The following is a 17,656-nucleotide window of genomic DNA, read 5'->3' as shown; positions in this document are numbered from 1 at the left end:
ATAATGGGAACACTCAAATAACACACCCTAGATCTGAATGAATGAAATATTCTCATTGAATACTTTGTTCTGTACAAAGTTGTGTGTGCACAACAGCATGTGAAATTGATTGTCAATCAGTGTTGCTTCCTAAGCGGACAGTTTGATTTCACATAAGTTTGATTTACTTGGAGTTACATTGTGTTGTTTAGGTGTTCCCCTTATTTTTTTGTGCAGTGTATTTTGATCACGATACATTGCATTTTTATCAGTTTCATTAGCTTTTTGTTTATTTAAAACATTTAAAATCCTGATTTAGAATCTTAATCCTTGTAAAATTCACTATCATGTTATCTTAAGGAATACTTAAACCTATGTTTTAGAAGATCTATTGCATTTACTTGATGCCAAGTATCATAGCATAAGAGACCTGGTGACATAACTTTTAGTACCTTCAAACGTAGAATTTCCTTTAATTGGCCTTTTTTGTTTTAAGGATAATAGACCTTCTGATCCCTACATCACCACCTGTTTAATGCATATTAGAGATTGAATTTACACCAATGGAGTCTTTTTATATTAATTTTATGTGATCATCTTTCCAGAATAACTAAATTCTGCATCCTGTTTTGACTCTAGTCAATTTCTGAATTGAGTGTCTGATTACCATTGTTGTTGTAATTAGTGGGAAAGCCCTGTGAACCAAGGATCATATATGCTGTCAAATTTACACACACACATACACACACACACAGGTTCTGTTCCAAGAGAGTTTCTTGGATGCTGGGTTGTAAAAATTACTTATTTTGACTTGGAAAGAAAAGTGAATCTTTTAGTGAGAAAATTGCCTTTGTAATAGGCTAACCAGAAAAGAGTGTTCAACATTCATCATAATTGACAAGCATCAAAAGAATAGGACTGTATTTCAGATTCCCATCTACTGGGGTTTCCCTGAGGAAAATGTAAGCCTTTCTATTTCTGTATGGATCATCCAAAAATAGCTCAAGTGGACAAAGCAGCAACTGAATCTTAACATTCCTCATAAATATAGAGGATTTTTGCCAGGGCGATGTTGGACTCTGTTTTTCACCCATTTAGTAATTGGAAATTAAATTGAAGCATCACAATTGATGCTATGGAACAAACCAAATGATGTTCCGTTAGCTTAATGAATAAATTCATTTTTTTTACTGTGTCCTTGAAGTAGCTATTAATAGTTAAGGCCCAATTACATATCATGTTCCTATATGTCAAGCTAGGAATCATAGTAGCAAATTTTAATAGAATTTAAATTAGAAGTGCCAAAAACATTAAATAAAACAACGCGTGACTAATTTTATGAAGGAAAAAGAGGTAAACAAAGTTTTCCGTTTATATTTTATATATAAAGTAATAACGTGTTACCAATTCAATCATTAGAGTAATGAAAATTCTATTGTAGCAATTATTGCCCAAATATATGTGAAGATAATAGTAACCTATATACAGTATATATATGTTTTTTCTAAGTATATATATTAGTAATAAAAAATAAAAAGTTAATATAGAATATTCTTTAGAATTTAATGTTTTCCGAGGTAAATATTTTGATCATGATATATTGCATTTGTGTCAGGTTCATTAGATTTGTGTTTATTTAAAACATTTAAAGTGCAGGTTTAGAATCTTTAATCCTTGTACAGTTTACTATCTGTAGTAAACTGTATATCATAGCATATTTTGCTATGGCATAAGAGACCTGGTGACAGAACTTTTAGTACCTTCAAACTTAGAATTTCCTTCGATTGCCCTCTTTTGTTTTAAGGATAATAGTCCTTCAAATCCCGCCCTATCACCTATTTAATGCATATTAGAGATTGAATTTGTATTAGTAGAACCTTTTTAAACATTAATTTCATGTGAACATCTTTACAAAATAGCTAAATTCTGCATCCTGTTTTGACTCCAGTCATTTTCTGGATTTTGAGTGTCGGATTACCATCGTTGCATTCTATTTTACACAGTATATGATATGGAACATTCTTATTGGAGATGGACAAAACCGTGTTTTGTTTTCATGAAGTCTATATGGCCTGAATGAGGCTGTGTTATGAAACAGTTTTTTAAAAAAAAATCAGTGGGAAGAGCTCTTGACATCTTGTGAAGCTTCTAAATTTGGAATTGCATAGCGATCTTCTTTTTTTTTTTTGCATTAAATGGATTTATAGAAGTACAATACTAGGTTTTCTAGTGTGCAGGCAGGAACAAACTGCATGAAATTTGCTCTACTTTCTAGCAGATACATATGCTTGTGTTTTGCAGTCTTTGATAAACATTGAAGTGAACATTCCCTTGAAACTGTTTCTTGAAGTAACACATTTTCCATCCTTCTAAGAGACAAATAAAATGGCTGCATTGCAGTGCTTTATTTGCTTTGGTTACCTCCTGTTGGAGCTGCTGATTGAAGTGTCAGAGTTAGTAGAAACATCTCACTCAGACAAGTCACATTGCCTTTTTACCTCCAGGAGGACTGCCACAACATCCATTTGTTACAAAGCACATCTCTGAGGCAAAACTGAGCTACCACACACAGGCCTATGATATGTTGCATCATATCATAAATATTGAAATAAGATTCTGGCTTGATGGTTTAGTAAATGTCCATTGAAGGAATAAATAGGAAAGAACAAAGTGACCTTTGTTAAAGTGCCATAAAAATGTTTTATATTGCTTTCCTTGTTTTGCAAGTAATTTCAAGGTTTTGAACAATATGAATTTAACAATTGCTTTGCAAGCTATAATATTATGTCCTCTGCTGCTTTAATACAGAATGAAAAATAATAGAACTTAGAAAGTAAATAAGGATTCACTTGAAGCTCCCCTCTGTTTTAACCTGCCAGAGATGCTGTTGCTAAGTTTCCATTGATTATACTATTCAGTGCAATTGAAAAATGGATATTTTAATGTAGAAACATTAAATGGAATATATTAAAAAATATGTTCATTTCAAGATGAATTTCCAGAGAGTAAGAGTTATATATGAAATAAAAGCATTTGCATCCATGAATTTATAAGTATATATGTAAGTGTTGTAAAGGAAAGTATGTCTTTTTAAAGTGCTAATTTATCCATAGAATTCTACATGAAGTGAACATGAAATGAAAGTCAGTCCATCCATTGAATTAAAGTGTGAAGTATCACTCATGCCAAAAAGTGGAAAAAGAAACTAAAAAAAGGATTTTTTTAAAAGCTAGCTTCATTTCTAGGCAGATGATTCACATGAGATGCAGCAGAAGTTTCTGTTAGGAAGGATTTTGAATCCTTTACCCCCCACATTCATGGCTTTGTATTCACTTGGGAAATCTTATAATTAAGACTATAGGTTTCTCTTTTTTTCACAGAGGAAATGTATCATTATCCTATCTATTCCATCTAGATCACAAATTTGATTTTATTCCCTAGGGGGTTTTTTTTGTTTAAGTATTAAATTGCTAATAGTTTCACATAACACCAAGACACAAATGGTTCACAATCTATCATGCCCACATTTACATATTAAAATGAACAAAACCTTCAAAACTGTAGTCTGCCTTGCGTTAATCCAGTCAGTCTCTTGTCCATTTCTATCCCTTAAAATTTTCCATTAGTAAATTTCCTCCCATTTTATTAGCAAAATATTGTCATCTTTGCCTCTCTTGCTTTTTTCTTTTTGTGCTTTATTAACAGTTGTACTCAAATGAAGGGGAGTTTTATAGGATGATGTCATAATTCTGTTCATTTACTACTAATTTAAACTTTTCATCCTTTCCTGAGTGAGCTTTTGCCTTTCTAACAGCTGGTGTCCTTAATTAGCTGCATGTTTCCCCATAACAATACTTGTTGCTGTCCATATGGAGACAAAAATTATTTGATTAATGATGGTCTATTGTTTGTGCTCTTCTGATAACTTTTAGTGTAGTACAGTGGTACCTCAAGATACGAACCCCTCGTCTTACGAACAACTCAAGATACGAACCCGGGGTTCAGAAAAAATTTGCCTCTTCTTATGAACTTTTTTCATGTTACGAACGCCAAACCCGAACTTCCGGGTTTGGCGTTCGGAGGCTGCTGGGAAGCTGCGCGGCTGTTTTAAAAGGTGACAGCTGGGCTGGGGGGCTTCCCAGCAGCCTCCCGAAGCCGAACTCCAAACCCGAACTTCCACGTTCGGTGTTCGGAGGCTGCTGGGAAGCCCCCCAGCCCGGCTGTCACCTTTTAAAACAGCCGTGCGGCTTCCCAGCAGCCTCCGAACGCCAAACCCGGAAGTTCGGGTTTGGCGTTCGTAACACGAAAAAAGTTCGTAAGAAGAGGCAAATTTTTTCTGAACCGTTTGGAGGCTGCTGGGAAGCCGCGCGGCTGTTTTAAAAGGTGACAGCTGGGCGGCAGGGCTTCCCAGCAGCCTCCGAACGCCGAACGCGGAAGTTTGGGTTTGGCGTTCGGCTTCAGGAGACGGCTGGGAAGCCGCGCGGCTGTTTTAAAAGGTGACAGCCAGGCTGGGGGGTTGCTGGGAAGCCCCCCAGCCCGGCTGTGACCTTTTAAAACAGCCGCGCGGCTTCCCAGCAGCCTCCGAACGCCAAACATGGAAGTTTGGGTTTGGCGTTCGGCTTCGGGAGACGGCTGGGAAGCCGCGCGGCTGTTTTAAAAGGTGACAGCCGGGCTGGGGGGCTTCCCAGCAACCCCCCCAGCCCGGCTGTCACCTTTTAAAACAGTCGCGCGGCTTCCCAGCCATCTCCCGAAGCCGAACGCCAAACCCAAACTTCCGCGTTCGGTGTTCGGAGGCTGCTGGGAAGCCCCGCTGCCCGGCTGTCAGCTTTTAAAACAGCCGCGCGGCTTCTCGGCAGCCTCCCGAACACCGAACCCGGAAGTTCGGGTTTGGCGTTCGGCATTGGGGAGGTCGCTGAGAAGCCCCCAGGCTGTTTTAAAAGGTGACAGCCGGGCGGCAGCGGTTTTTTTTGCGGGGGTTTTTTTTGGTTGCACGGATTAATTGACGTTACATTGTTTCCTATGGGAAACAATGTTTCGTCTTACGAACCTTTCGTCTTACGAACCTCCCCCTGGAACCAATTAGGTTCGTAAGACGAGATATGACTGTAAATGTAAATTATATATCAGCATATGTTCCAACCTGTGCCCTGCTCTGGGTTTCAAATAATATTTGTGAAACATTTGAAAGCAATATTGGCAATATTGGCTTATGGAATGAAAGTAGAAAAACTGAAGAAAAATTGAAATTCATAATATGGAAATGCTCTGCTTATTTCTAGAAATTATGGTGGAAAGAATATTATGCTGCTATAGGATAGCTTATGTACTCTTAAAGAAAAACTAGTCTTCAATATTATTTTCATTTGTAAAGGTCATCTGGCTAGCGACCGTAGTCTGGTCAGCTTCAGCACATTATTTTATCCCCTGCTTAGGACTTAAAAATTTTTTTATTCAGAGAGAGTAACAATGAAAGACCTTGCAAGCCAGTAAGAGCTGGGAACATCATTAGCACCTGGAAAGAAACATTTGGAGCAAGTAGAGCAATGGAAAAAACACTGCAATGACTTACGGCTTGTAAAACATTCTTTGCAGAGAGTAACACTGAAAGAGCTTGCAAGCAGGTTAGAGATGGGAACATCATTAGCACCTGGTTAGGCTGGAAAGAAACATTTGGACTAAGTTAGACCAATGGAAAAAAAACCTGCAAAGACTTGGGGCTTGGAAAACATTCTTTGCAGAGAGTAACAAAGAGCTTGCAAGCCAGTGTGAGTTGGGAACATTGTTAGCACTTGGTTAGGGCTGGAAAGAAACTTATTTGGAGCAAATTTGAGCAATGTAAAAACCTCTGCAAAGACTTGGGGCTTGGAAAACATTCTTCGCAGAGAGAAACAATGAAAGAGCCAGCAAGGCAAAAACTGGAAAGATCGTTAGCAACTACTTAGGGCTGGGGGAGGGGGGGGGAAACCAACTACATTCAGTATAAGATTATAGAGTATAAAATTATCAGTCTCTTTTGGGAAAGAAAAAGGTGCATCTTATACTCCCCAAAATATGGTAAGTCTAAGTGCTATTGCTAGATGGCTACCAGTAATAATAAAAACAAAAAAATCCAAAAAAACAAACAAGAAAAACCTGGCACACAACCAACAATATCTATCCAACTATATGCCCCCCCCCCCAACTATCCCAGTGATAGTTGGGCTATCCAAGTAAAACAGCTGTTACTTTTTGTTACACCATTTAAATTGTTATTGTCAGTTTTAGAACTTTAGTACCTTGAATATACTGTATTATTGAGAACAGCCTGATTAATAATTTAAACCACTGAACAATGAAACATATTTTTTATTCTAGTACTTCTTTTCTTTTTACAAATGTGGTTTATGTGTGTGTTTGTATTCATCATGACTTTGGGTGTAGTTATGTTTGTTGGTCAGACTCTAATTGTAATGAATGTGGAAAGCTTATATCATAATGCAATGGCATAAAAAGGCATCGGAATTGTAGCAGACATAATGACTAATGTACTGGTATAAATAGTTGTAATATTTGCTGACAGCTTATTTGATTGCAGTTTATGGTACACTTTTGTTTAATTGTTCTGAATAATTATACATCAAATATATTTCTCATAATGAAACCTTTCAAATGTCATCTTCATAGTGCCTTTAAAACAAATATTTTAAACCACTGAACAGTGAAACATATTTGTTTATTCTAGTAGTTATTTTCTTCTTACATGTGTGGTTTATGTCTGTGTATTCATCATGACTTTGGGTGTAGTTGTATTTGTTGGTCAGACTCTAATTGTAGGTTGCTTTTAGAACGTTGACAAGGGCTTAGGGCAATTGCAAGGGGGAGTTTGCCAGGTTCTACCTTGACCAGAGTACTGGATGGAATTGATCCTTTTTGTTGAGATGCGCCTCTGGATATGGTCATCAGCTTTCGAATAGGTATCATCAGTATAGTAGTAACTTCCCTTTCTGTTATCGTTAATTTTAATGATTAAATTCAGACAATTCTTTCCAACAAAGGCTATGTTCACAGTATGGGACTGCTGCTTGCTCCCAGTTGTTATTGGATTGACATACGAAGCCTATGGGAAGGAGTATCTTTCTATAACTATAGTGATTGTGCCAACTTTGATTCTTCCTAAGCTACTCTGGCCATTGTTGTCTATGCCTTGATTAAATCTTTTATGAATAATTTCAATGTAGATCTGATGTTGAAAAATGGCCAACAATAGTTTTTAGTGCAAAATGATTAAACAAGCTGTTTTCTGGCTCATGTTATGTATGTTAAATATGGTCCAAATCCAAGAATCACTCATGATAGAATGGAACATTTTTGGCATTACTTACCAAGCATAATTTAAGATATTAATGTTGAACTTGAACACTATAAATAGCTTAGGAAACTATTAACTGTGGGATCATCTCTGCTCTTTTAATCTGTCCAGTTATATAGATCAACAGGAGAGATCCATTTGGAGAATCCTCTGCTGCCAGAAACCTGCTCCTGCTTAATCTGTATATAGAAAAGGGTTTTTTCCTGTATGCTTATTAAGTACATTTTATAAGCAAGTACCCTTACCTTTCTGCTCTCCTAGTAAAATTGTAAAAATCCATCTCTTTCACCAAGTGCTGAACTGAGGTTCAAGTTACTGATTTTAATTTCGTTCTGGTTTTAATTATATAGCACTATGTCAGGATTTAAGTTAGATAAATGAATATCACAAATAGGAAACCAACAGAGGACTGGACAATGAATAATGAACATATTTGTCTGCTATAATTCCTTTTCAGTGGTTGAAGAAATGCTCATTTAACTTTTTAAAGAATTGGAGTAATAAATATTGCTAATGTTGCTTTGAACCCTCCTAAAGTTGCTTTAATTTGAGTGCACTGATTTAATATATTTTCAAGTTTGTCTACCTGTCTCCATTAGTATTATTCCTTTATGCTATGAAATATATAATCAGTGAAAAGTCTTCTCAAGCATGCCTAAGAAAGATCTGGTGCTATTTTGCTTAATGCAAATCGTCTTATTCTTTTCTGATAGCAATAGCAATAACTGATGTTGTGAGCCGTCCCGAGTTCATGGAGAGGGGCGGCATATAAGTCCAACTAATAAATAACTAAATAAACACTTAGATGTATCTACTGCTTTACAATGCTTTGCAGCCCTCTCTAAGCACCGTACAGAGTCAGCATATTGCCCCCAACAATCTGGGTCCTCATTTTTCAAGTGCCTTTGAAATGTGACCACTGATTTTATCTCCTGGATATCTGTTTCTCTGCCATATATTTTATTAAAACTAGATACTGTTTTGCCTGACTGGTGGCAATTAGCCCTCTATAAGTTCAGAATAATTTCAAACACACAGCCAAGAAAGTCAGTCAAATGCTTTTATATTCAGAGACTTGTAAAACACCAAGACACCCAATTACTGTTCAGTAATCCCAAGTGGTGACAGTTCTCACACCCACAGTTCGTTTGATGCCCAGGCGTATGCCAAAACAAAGGAGTAATTAATGAAGCTATAAAGTTTATTTATTCATTTATTGTTATAGTTGAAAGGAACCATGAAGGCCATCGAGTTCAACCCCCTGCCCAAGCAGGAACCCTATAGTACACCAGTCAAGTGGCAGTTCAATCTTCTCTTAAAAATGTCCAGAGTGTTGGAGTTCACAAAGTTAGGGTTTCCACACGCCAAACGTCAGAGCTCTTTTACCTGAAGTGTGTCAAAGTTCACAGAAGTTCCGAAAACAGAAAGCAGTCCCACACTGCTCAATCTTCTTTCTTCTTTCAAATACGCCAACGATAAACGCCCACGCCCAGCACTCCCAATCTCCTGTATTTATTTATTTTATTTATTTATTATTAGAGTCTCTGCTGTGTAATTAACTTCTGAACAGCTGTACTCCATTATCTATTTTGGGGCTTCCACAACTGTTCCCTTCGTCCCAGGATCCTGTGCACACGGGGATCCAAAATAGGGTCATCCATGATATCTTCCCCTTCTGAGTCTGAGGACTCACTAGCTGGTGGGCTGGCTGCACCCATTCCCCTGTCTGATTCTTTCCCCCCACTGCCTCCTTCTGCTAGTGCTTCATCTTCACTGTCTGAGGCAGTTGGCAACCAAACAGGCCGTCTATAAACAGAGGACTCCTACAGATCCACATCAAAATCCCCAGCTGCAGGAGCTGGCCTAGAGCCAACCACAACAGATACTTTGTCTTATAACATTTTTCATTAGATGATAAATATAAAGGTAGCACTTTAAGACTCATACCCATAGAATCTGTATTTCAACCAAGAAGCTGTTGAAAGTTATATGGGATATTAAGAATGCAGCCAAAGTTAATTCTGCCATTTACTTGGTATACAGTTTAAAATTGAATTATTTTCAATAATATCTCTTCAAGATTTCATACAAGAGTTGATGACATTAGTTTTCCCACTGCAGTTATTTTCAGTGCAAACTAAGATACACTTGGTTTATATGTTCATGGTCTGATCTCATAAATATATTTCGGTAAAGATACATAGTTAAAAATATAAAAACAATGCTAAGGTAACAGTAACCTCAAAAGTTCTTTTAGGTAGATATGTTTTTGCTTAACTTTAGAAGTGGCAATTTGTATTTATATTAAAATGTATATAAAATCTTTAAGATGCTCTTTAAGTAAAATTTGTTGAAAGGGCTCTTGAAACTTTTATATCACGATCATAACGCTATTGCAAGCATATACTTGCAATACAGTTATACAATTATATAGTTCATCAGTATAATAAATATTTGAGCTTTTCACATGTAATACAATAAATATTAATGATGTTTTTAATAATCTTTAAAAATGATCAATGCATTCATATATTAAAGATAATATAGATATATTATATTGGTATTATATTGAGCCAAGGCTTTGATTAGGAATTTTATTAGCTGGTTTTATTAGCTGATTTCACATGACCATCTTATCTTGAAACTATTTAGTATGTGGTTGTCTAATTTCATTGAATCATTCTCCTGGAAGAAAGCCAGTGATATGAATGAGGAATACTTTTCTTTAAAAACCCTAAATATTAATGTCTATTGCTGCAGGATAAAAAATGGATTCTCAATCATGAAGACGTTATTCTGGGAGAACTACTTGGCAAAGTAAGTAACTATCAAAGTAATGGGGAAACTCCTAAATATTAAATCTTATTAGAAAACACCTTCTTCTAACAAGACATCGTAGTTATTAAGCCTTCTTAATGCATGTGGCAGGCCGAAATCTCTAACTCCACATGACAGAACACCTGTTTTAATTTATATCCAGTGTGCCTCTTTAGTTTTAGTTCTTTCAAGAATATCAGCTACAACCACGAGAAGTCAGGAAAGAACAAGCAAGACAGAATTTTGAGGTCCTTAGTGTTGTCTGAGCTTAGCTGAGAGTGTACCAGGAGCCCTAAGCTATAAATAGCCTCTTCTATTCATGATAGGACTATGGGGACTCATAACAGATATCAGCACAGATAATGGAGGGCAATATGTAGTATATGAACGTATAAATAAAAAGACAGGAATAAAGATTATAATATTTTTACTTTGCAGCTATTATTTTAAATAATTTGAAAATACTGTCATTTCAGATTATTTCTTCAAACTAAGATGTAATAGATGTTTTGTATTGCATGTGTATGAATGTGTGAATTTTGAATTCCTTCAATTCAAAAATTACCTATTATTTAATGGAGAGATGATGATCTCTATCTATATCATCCCACCACTTTGAAACGCTTAAAAGTCACTTGAAGAATTTTGGATGACAGTTCCGAGAATGGTTTTTTTAAAGTGAAAAGGTAGTAAAATCACAAAAAATACTTAGTAAAACTTAGAAAGATTACAGTAGGATCAAGGATGCTAATTCTAAAACTTCTTATATACAGATGCTGATGAAATACTCTGTCATGTGCAAGCTTGTACATGCCATTAATATTGCTAATTTATTTTCTTATTAAATATAAAGTTGCAGTCATTTATTTATTTATTCATTCATTCATTCATTCATTCATTCATTCAATCATTCAATCATTCATCCATCCATCCATTCATTCAATTTTTATTCTGCCCTTCTCCTTAGATTCAGGGTGGCTTACAACATGTTAGTAATAGCACTTTTTAACAGAGCCAGCATATTGCCCCCCCAATAATAATAATAATAATAATAATAATAATAATAATAATAATAATAATAATGCATTTATTAGATTTGTATGCCGCCCCTCTCCAAAGACTCAGGGCGCTCACAACAGCAATAAACAATTTAGTACAAATCCAATAATTAAAAACTGAAGCTAAAACCCACTATTATTTAAAAACAGTCAATAGTACTCAATCATACCATACATAAATCTTACTACTCAACAAGGGAATACATCAATTACCCCATGCCTGGCAACATAGGTAGGTCTTCAGAGTCTTGCAAAAGGCGAGGAGGGTGGGGGCAATTTGAATCTCTGGAGGGAGTTGATTCCAGAGGTTCGGGGCCGCCATAGAGAAGGCTCTTTCCCTGGGTCCCGCCAGATGACATTGTTTAGTCGACGGGACCCAGAGAAGGCCAGCTCTGTGGGACCTAATTAAATTTACCTCAAGGGAGGTAAATAATATCAAAATATGATTTATTTAAATTTTTCTTTTATTTTTATTTAAAAAGAAAGAAACAAATGACATATTTGAATATAGAAAACATATTCTGTAATCTTTTAAAAAAATTAAGAAACATTGCTTTTGGGATTTATTCCTTTAAGATTTAGCTACATTATGGTCTCCAGAAATAGAACCAGTGTTAAAATATAGGTTTGATTTCATTTTTTTCCTAGCTGATATTGCTGCTTTATGTAGCTGTTTGCTATTTATATTCTGAAGAAGAATCATATACCCAGGCCTAATATGGTTTTAATAATGTTATATTTGAAGTAATTATTCTCAAATCTCTTGGGTATTGATGCTGACGGGAGGAGAAATTATACCATAGATTTCTTGTATTTATGTTTTATTTTTCCCCATTGTTTAAGTACTATTGAGTTGCAAGAGTACCAAAACATTCTTTTTTTAAAAAAAATATTTTAATAAATGTTTAAAATATTTTTAAAAGATGGTAACACTGGAGCTAAACTGAGATAAAATTTAATATAAATAGAGTCTACACTAAAGGAGACACATTCTTCATGTGATCTGATTTCAAAAGAAGCACACAGGAAGATTGCTAAAACTGCACCTGCAGCCTTCCAAACAATATCACTGAAAGATGTTGAAAGAAAATGCAGGGCGTCCTGCATAAACCACACCCACAGTGTGGTAGTAAATATTTTGGTAGCCCTTCACTGTATGATACTATTAATGTTTTATTTATTTATTATTTATTTATTTATTTATTTAGTCCAATACACAATGAGGGTTTTAGTGGATATATATCTATATACACATAGTAAAATACATGATGAAGGTTATAGAGGAGATACTCATAGTAAAATATATCTAAGAAATAATAGAAAAGAAGATATAGTAATAGAACATACCAATGAAAGAATAGAAGAAGAGATATAGGAATAGAAGAAAGGTATAGGAGATATAGGAGAGCAATAGGACGGGGGACGGAAGGCACTCTAGTGCACTTGTACTCGCCCCTTACTGACCTCTTAGGAATCTGGATAGGTCAACCGTAGATAATCTAAGGGTAAAGTGTTGGGGGTTTGGGGATAACACTATGGAGTCCGGTAATGAGTTCCACGCTTCGACAACTTGGTCACTGAAGTCATATTTTTTAAAGTCAAGTTTGGAGCTGTTAATATTAACTTTAAATCTGTTGTGTGTTCTTGTGTTGTTGTGGTTGAAGCTGAAGTAGTCGCCGACAGGCAGGACGTTGCAGCATATGATCTTGTGGGCAATACTTAGATCTTGTCAGTCTGACTCCCCTTGTCCCCTGAAGATACTGCTGCACTGTACTAGGTCATGTGTTAAAAACAACATATATTTCTCTAAGTTACATGAGTTATATAAGAAAATTAGTATGATTGCATTGAGTTAAGATATTCCGATATTTTATGCATTTAGAACATTTTTGTTCGCTGTTTTCTTCACTGACAACTTCTAATATTTACTACTTCAGGGTAACTTTGGTGAAGTCTATAAAGGAACGTTAAAAGATAAAACACCTGTTGCTGTAAAAACGTGTAAAGAAGATCTTCCTCAAGAACTAAAAATAAAGTTTTTATCAGAGGCTAGGTAAGAAGTAATAAACAAAATATATACTAATTTAAAGAATCATTTGGTGGCCGAAATTATTTCCCACTTCAAAATGTATTTCAATTTGAAAGTGTTTGTGTTATATTACATTGATAATGATGTAGAAGTCATTTGAATTAAGCTTCTCTGGGATGGGGAAGGGGCAGAAAAAGCAACGAGAACATTATCCTAGATTTTTTTTTCTATACACAAAGTGAATATATTTAGATAGTTAGTGTTTTCATAAGCAAGATATATCTAAATTGATACCCTAGAAATTTGCAGGAAATCTTTCATGATTTGATTTGTCATTAAGTTTCCTGGACGAACAAATGTGAATGAATGAAGTTTTTTCTTATGATAAATTAAAGAGCATTTAGAAATTGATATACTACATTGATGTGAGGAAATTTTCCACCTCTTTGCAGAATACTCAAACAATACGACCATCCCAATATCGTAAAACTTATAGGAGTATGCACTCAAAGGCAGCCTATTTATATTGTGATGGAGCTTGTGCCAGGTAATGTTGGTTTACATTATTTGTCAATAATTTATTTATATGCCATTTCTCCATTTTTCTCTTTCTCTCACTGTTGTATTTGTTGTTTTGAAATTATTTCACTTTGAAATTTAAATGTGTGATTTATCAGATTGAATAAAAGTGGCTTGAGGAAATTCAAAATCATACTAATATTTTGCTTTTGCCAGGAGATGGAAGTATCAAAACCATAGCTTTTAAATTTATTTCATTGTAAATTTTTCTAGAATATGGAAATATGCAAATCTTGACTGATCTATATTACTTGTAAACATTGACTATACAGTAAAAGTAAAAAAAGTTAAAAAAACCACCTCTGTTATATGAGGTATTAAACGTATAAAGAAATATTGATTAATATGTCAAGTTCATATAAAAGAAACAAAGTTGAAAGTTAAGTTACATTGCAGGATTATTTTCACAAATTTTCCATGTGGAAATTTTTGTACTTGTAATGTTAATTTGTTACAAGCATTGATACATTTTGCAGCCAATATGCAAGTTGTGATAGAAAGAAAAATATTATCCTAATGTCCCTTTTACAAACAAAATCCCATTCTTTAAATTTTGGCTTTGAAGAATAAATAGTTGTATTTTTGCTAAACTGCATTTCTATATATTTATTTATGCAGAACATGTTTTTGGTAAGATCGAGGAGAAAATTAATATAGAGAAAAGAAAAGAATTGGAAGCCATAAGATTAATATTTCATTTCACACCTTTTTTCCTCCCTAAAAGAGGCTGAAAATTTGGGTGTATCTTATACTCTGAATATAGCTTTCATCAAAGCTTTTTTTTCCAGCCCTAACTAGGTGCTAACGATCTTCCCAGCTCTTAGCTTGCAAGTTCTTTCATTGTTACTCTCTGCAAATAATGTTTTTCAAGTCCCGAGTCTTTGCAGTGTTTTTTCATTGGTTTACTTGCTCTGAATGTTTCTTTCCAGCCCTAACAAGGTGCAAACTCTTTCATTGTTGATATATATCTATATCTGTCTATATCTGTTGAAAGTCCTTTCAGAATTGTTCATAACTTGCAGATGATTTTGGTTGTCTCCTAATGTAGACTCATTTTGCTATAAAGAGGTCCAAGTTACATTAAAGTAGAAAATTTACTGTTTAAAGTACATTTAAATACAAAAAAGTATAAACGAATGTTTTCTGAATAAGGTTTTTTTAAAAGTCGAAGTCTAAATGCTATTTTAAGCCCTAACCAGGAGATAAAATAATGTGCTGAAGCTGATCAAACTAAGGAGACTAGCTAGATGAATATCTGGTAGGCAGATTTCCCCCCTATTTTCCTCCCCAAAAGCTACGGTGCGTCTTATACTCCAGTGCGTCTTATACTCCAAAATATGGTGGTTTTTTAAAGTGGGTGTTGAAATGAATTTATACTTTATATGCAGCAAATGCAAATGATGGCTGCTGGTAGGTTTTACTGTAATATAGTTTTTACATTGTAGACTGTATATAAAATAGTCCACAGTAAATATGTTTTGATATAATAAGTATCAAAACCTTAATCAGGTAAATAATTCATTAAAGATCTTAAAATTAAAATTCAAAAATTCATAATTGTATGATAAAATATAAAGGATAAAAATTAATAAAATAGATAGCGAGTCAGTCTTCTAGTGCTACTCTTTCTATTTCCTGAGATGGTCACAGTAGCCCACTTGAAATCTTTGGCTCTACTTTATTAAATGTTTTACAAATAGGCTCCTTTGTCTTTTATAAAAAGGTACTTCTGCAAATGAGAAATATCAGAAAAACATGATATGTGAAGTCTTATTCTCCAGCCTCTGAAGTGCTTTGTCTGTTGCACAATCACAAGATATTGAAATTTAATTACTACTTGTATTTCTGCCAAGAAATATATAGTGAAAACTCTATGATATGGGAAGTAAAGTCAAAAAACATGAGAGGTGATTAGAGGCTATGGACATGTCTGTGCTATACAGTTCCGTATGGGGTATTTTTAAAGCAAATATCCCAACTTATACTGAAGGAAGCACATTAGAAGGTCTGTCATTGTTGAAAGCATTGAAGAATCTGACAAGAAAGTATCTCTGAAATGATTACCCCAAAGGACACAGGTTATTTAGTAATACATTTTTGTATCTTTCTCCCCAAGCCATTTCATAGATCACTGACAATCCATTTAAAGTGATCTCAGATACTACACATACCAAATTCTTCCCACCCTATATCTGTTGAAAGTCCTTTCAGAATTGTTCATAAATTTCAGATGATTTTGGTTGTCTCCTAATGTAGAGGCATTATGCTGTAAAGAGTTCCAAGTTACATAAAAGTAGAAAATTTACTGTATAAAATACAAAAAAGTATCAACGAATGTAGCACAATGGTTAACTTTTCGATAATAATTTGATAACCATCCTCCAGAGCAGTGCCCCACTAACCTTTTGGACACCAGGGAGTTTTTCTGTGAGGCTGGGGTTTCGCATGCTCCTTGCATCCCATGGATGAGAAGCCATAGAAGCCGATGTCTTGGAAGAACTTGAACAATTAAAGATAAATAAGGCAATGGGTCCAGATGGCATCCACCCCAGAGTTCTTAAAGAACTCAGATCTGTCATTGCTACCCCCCTGACTGATTTGTTTAACCAATCCCTGTTAACAGGAGATGTTCCTGAGGATTGGAGAATGGCCAGTGTTGTGCCTATCCACAAGAAGGGCAGTAGAGAAGAAGCTGGTAACTACAGGCCAGTTAGCTTGACATCAGTTATAGTTAAAATGATGGAGACTCTACTCAAAAAGAGGATAAATCAGCACCTAAAAAACAATAACTTATTGGACCCAAATCAGCATGGCTTTACTGAAGGCAAATCATGTCAGACTAATCTCATTGATTTCTTTGACTATGTCACAAAGGTGTTGGATCAAGGTGGTGCCATGGATATTGCCTATCTGGACTTCAGCAAAGCCTTTGATACGGATCCACATAAAGAGCTGATAGATAAATTAGTGAAGATTGGACTTAATCCCTGGATAGTTCAGTGGATTTCAAGCTGGCTGAAGCATAGACATCAGAGAGTTATTGTTAATGGCGAGTATTCTGAGCAGAGACAGGTTACAAGCGGTGTGCCGCAAGGGTCTGTTCTGGGTCCTATTCTTTTTAATATGTTTGTGAGTGACATAGGGGAAGGTTTGGTAGGGAAGGTTTGCCTATTTGCCGATGACTCTAAAGTGTGCAATAGGGTTGATATTCCTGGAGGGGTCTGTAATATGGTAAATGATTTAGCTTTACTAGATAAATGGTCAAAGCAATGGAAACTTCAGTTTAATGTTTCCAAATGTAAAATAATGCACTTGGGGAAAAGGAATCCTCAATCTGAGTATTGCATTGGCAGTTCTGTGTTTGCAAAAACTTCAGAAGAGAAGGATTTAGGGGTAGTGATTTCTGACAGTCTCAAAATGGGTGAGCAGTGAGGTCGGGCAGTAGGAAAAGCAAGTAGGATGCTTGGCTGCATAGCTAGAGGTATAACAAGCAGGAAGAGGGAGATTGTGATCCCCTTATATAGAGCACTGGTGAGACCACATTTGGAATACTGTACTGTGTTCAGTTCTGGAGACCTCACCTACAAAAAGATATTGACAAAATTGAACGGGTCCAAAGACGGGCTACAAGAATGGTGGAAGGTCTTAAGCATAAAACGTATCAGGAAAGACTTAATGAACTCAATCTGTATAGTCTGGAGGACAGAAGGAAAAGGGGGGACATGATCGAAACATTTAAATATGTTAAAGGGTTAAATAAGGTTCAGGAGGGAAGTGTTTTTAATAGGAAAGTGAACACAAGAACAAGGGGACACAATCTGAAGTTAGTTGGGGGAAAGATCAAAA

The 17,656-nt window shown here is 35.4% G+C and overlaps 1 protein-coding gene across 2 annotated transcripts in view; it reads left to right on the top strand.

The window, feature by feature from the left end:
* The window catches only part of FER (FER tyrosine kinase), a 141,000-nt gene that overhangs the window by 80,088 nt on the left and 43,256 nt on the right, over positions 1-17,656 (top strand). For both annotated transcript variants that reach the window (XM_070742949.1, XM_070742948.1), the window contains 3 exons: positions 10,088-10,144; positions 13,140-13,255; positions 13,684-13,778. In XM_070742949.1, the coding sequence (XP_070599050.1) occupies positions 10,088-10,144; positions 13,140-13,255; positions 13,684-13,778 (268 nt within the window). The remainder of the gene's footprint in view (positions 1-10,087; positions 10,145-13,139; positions 13,256-13,683; positions 13,779-17,656) is intronic.

The sequence above is a fragment of the Erythrolamprus reginae genome, chromosome 2, assembly GCF_031021105.1.
Source record: "Erythrolamprus reginae isolate rEryReg1 chromosome 2, rEryReg1.hap1, whole genome shotgun sequence".
Classification (NCBI taxonomy): domain Eukaryota; kingdom Metazoa; phylum Chordata; class Lepidosauria; order Squamata; family Dipsadidae; genus Erythrolamprus; species Erythrolamprus reginae.
The sequence above is the reverse complement of the archived record's forward strand: the minus strand, read 5'-3'. Positions and strand labels throughout refer to the sequence as shown.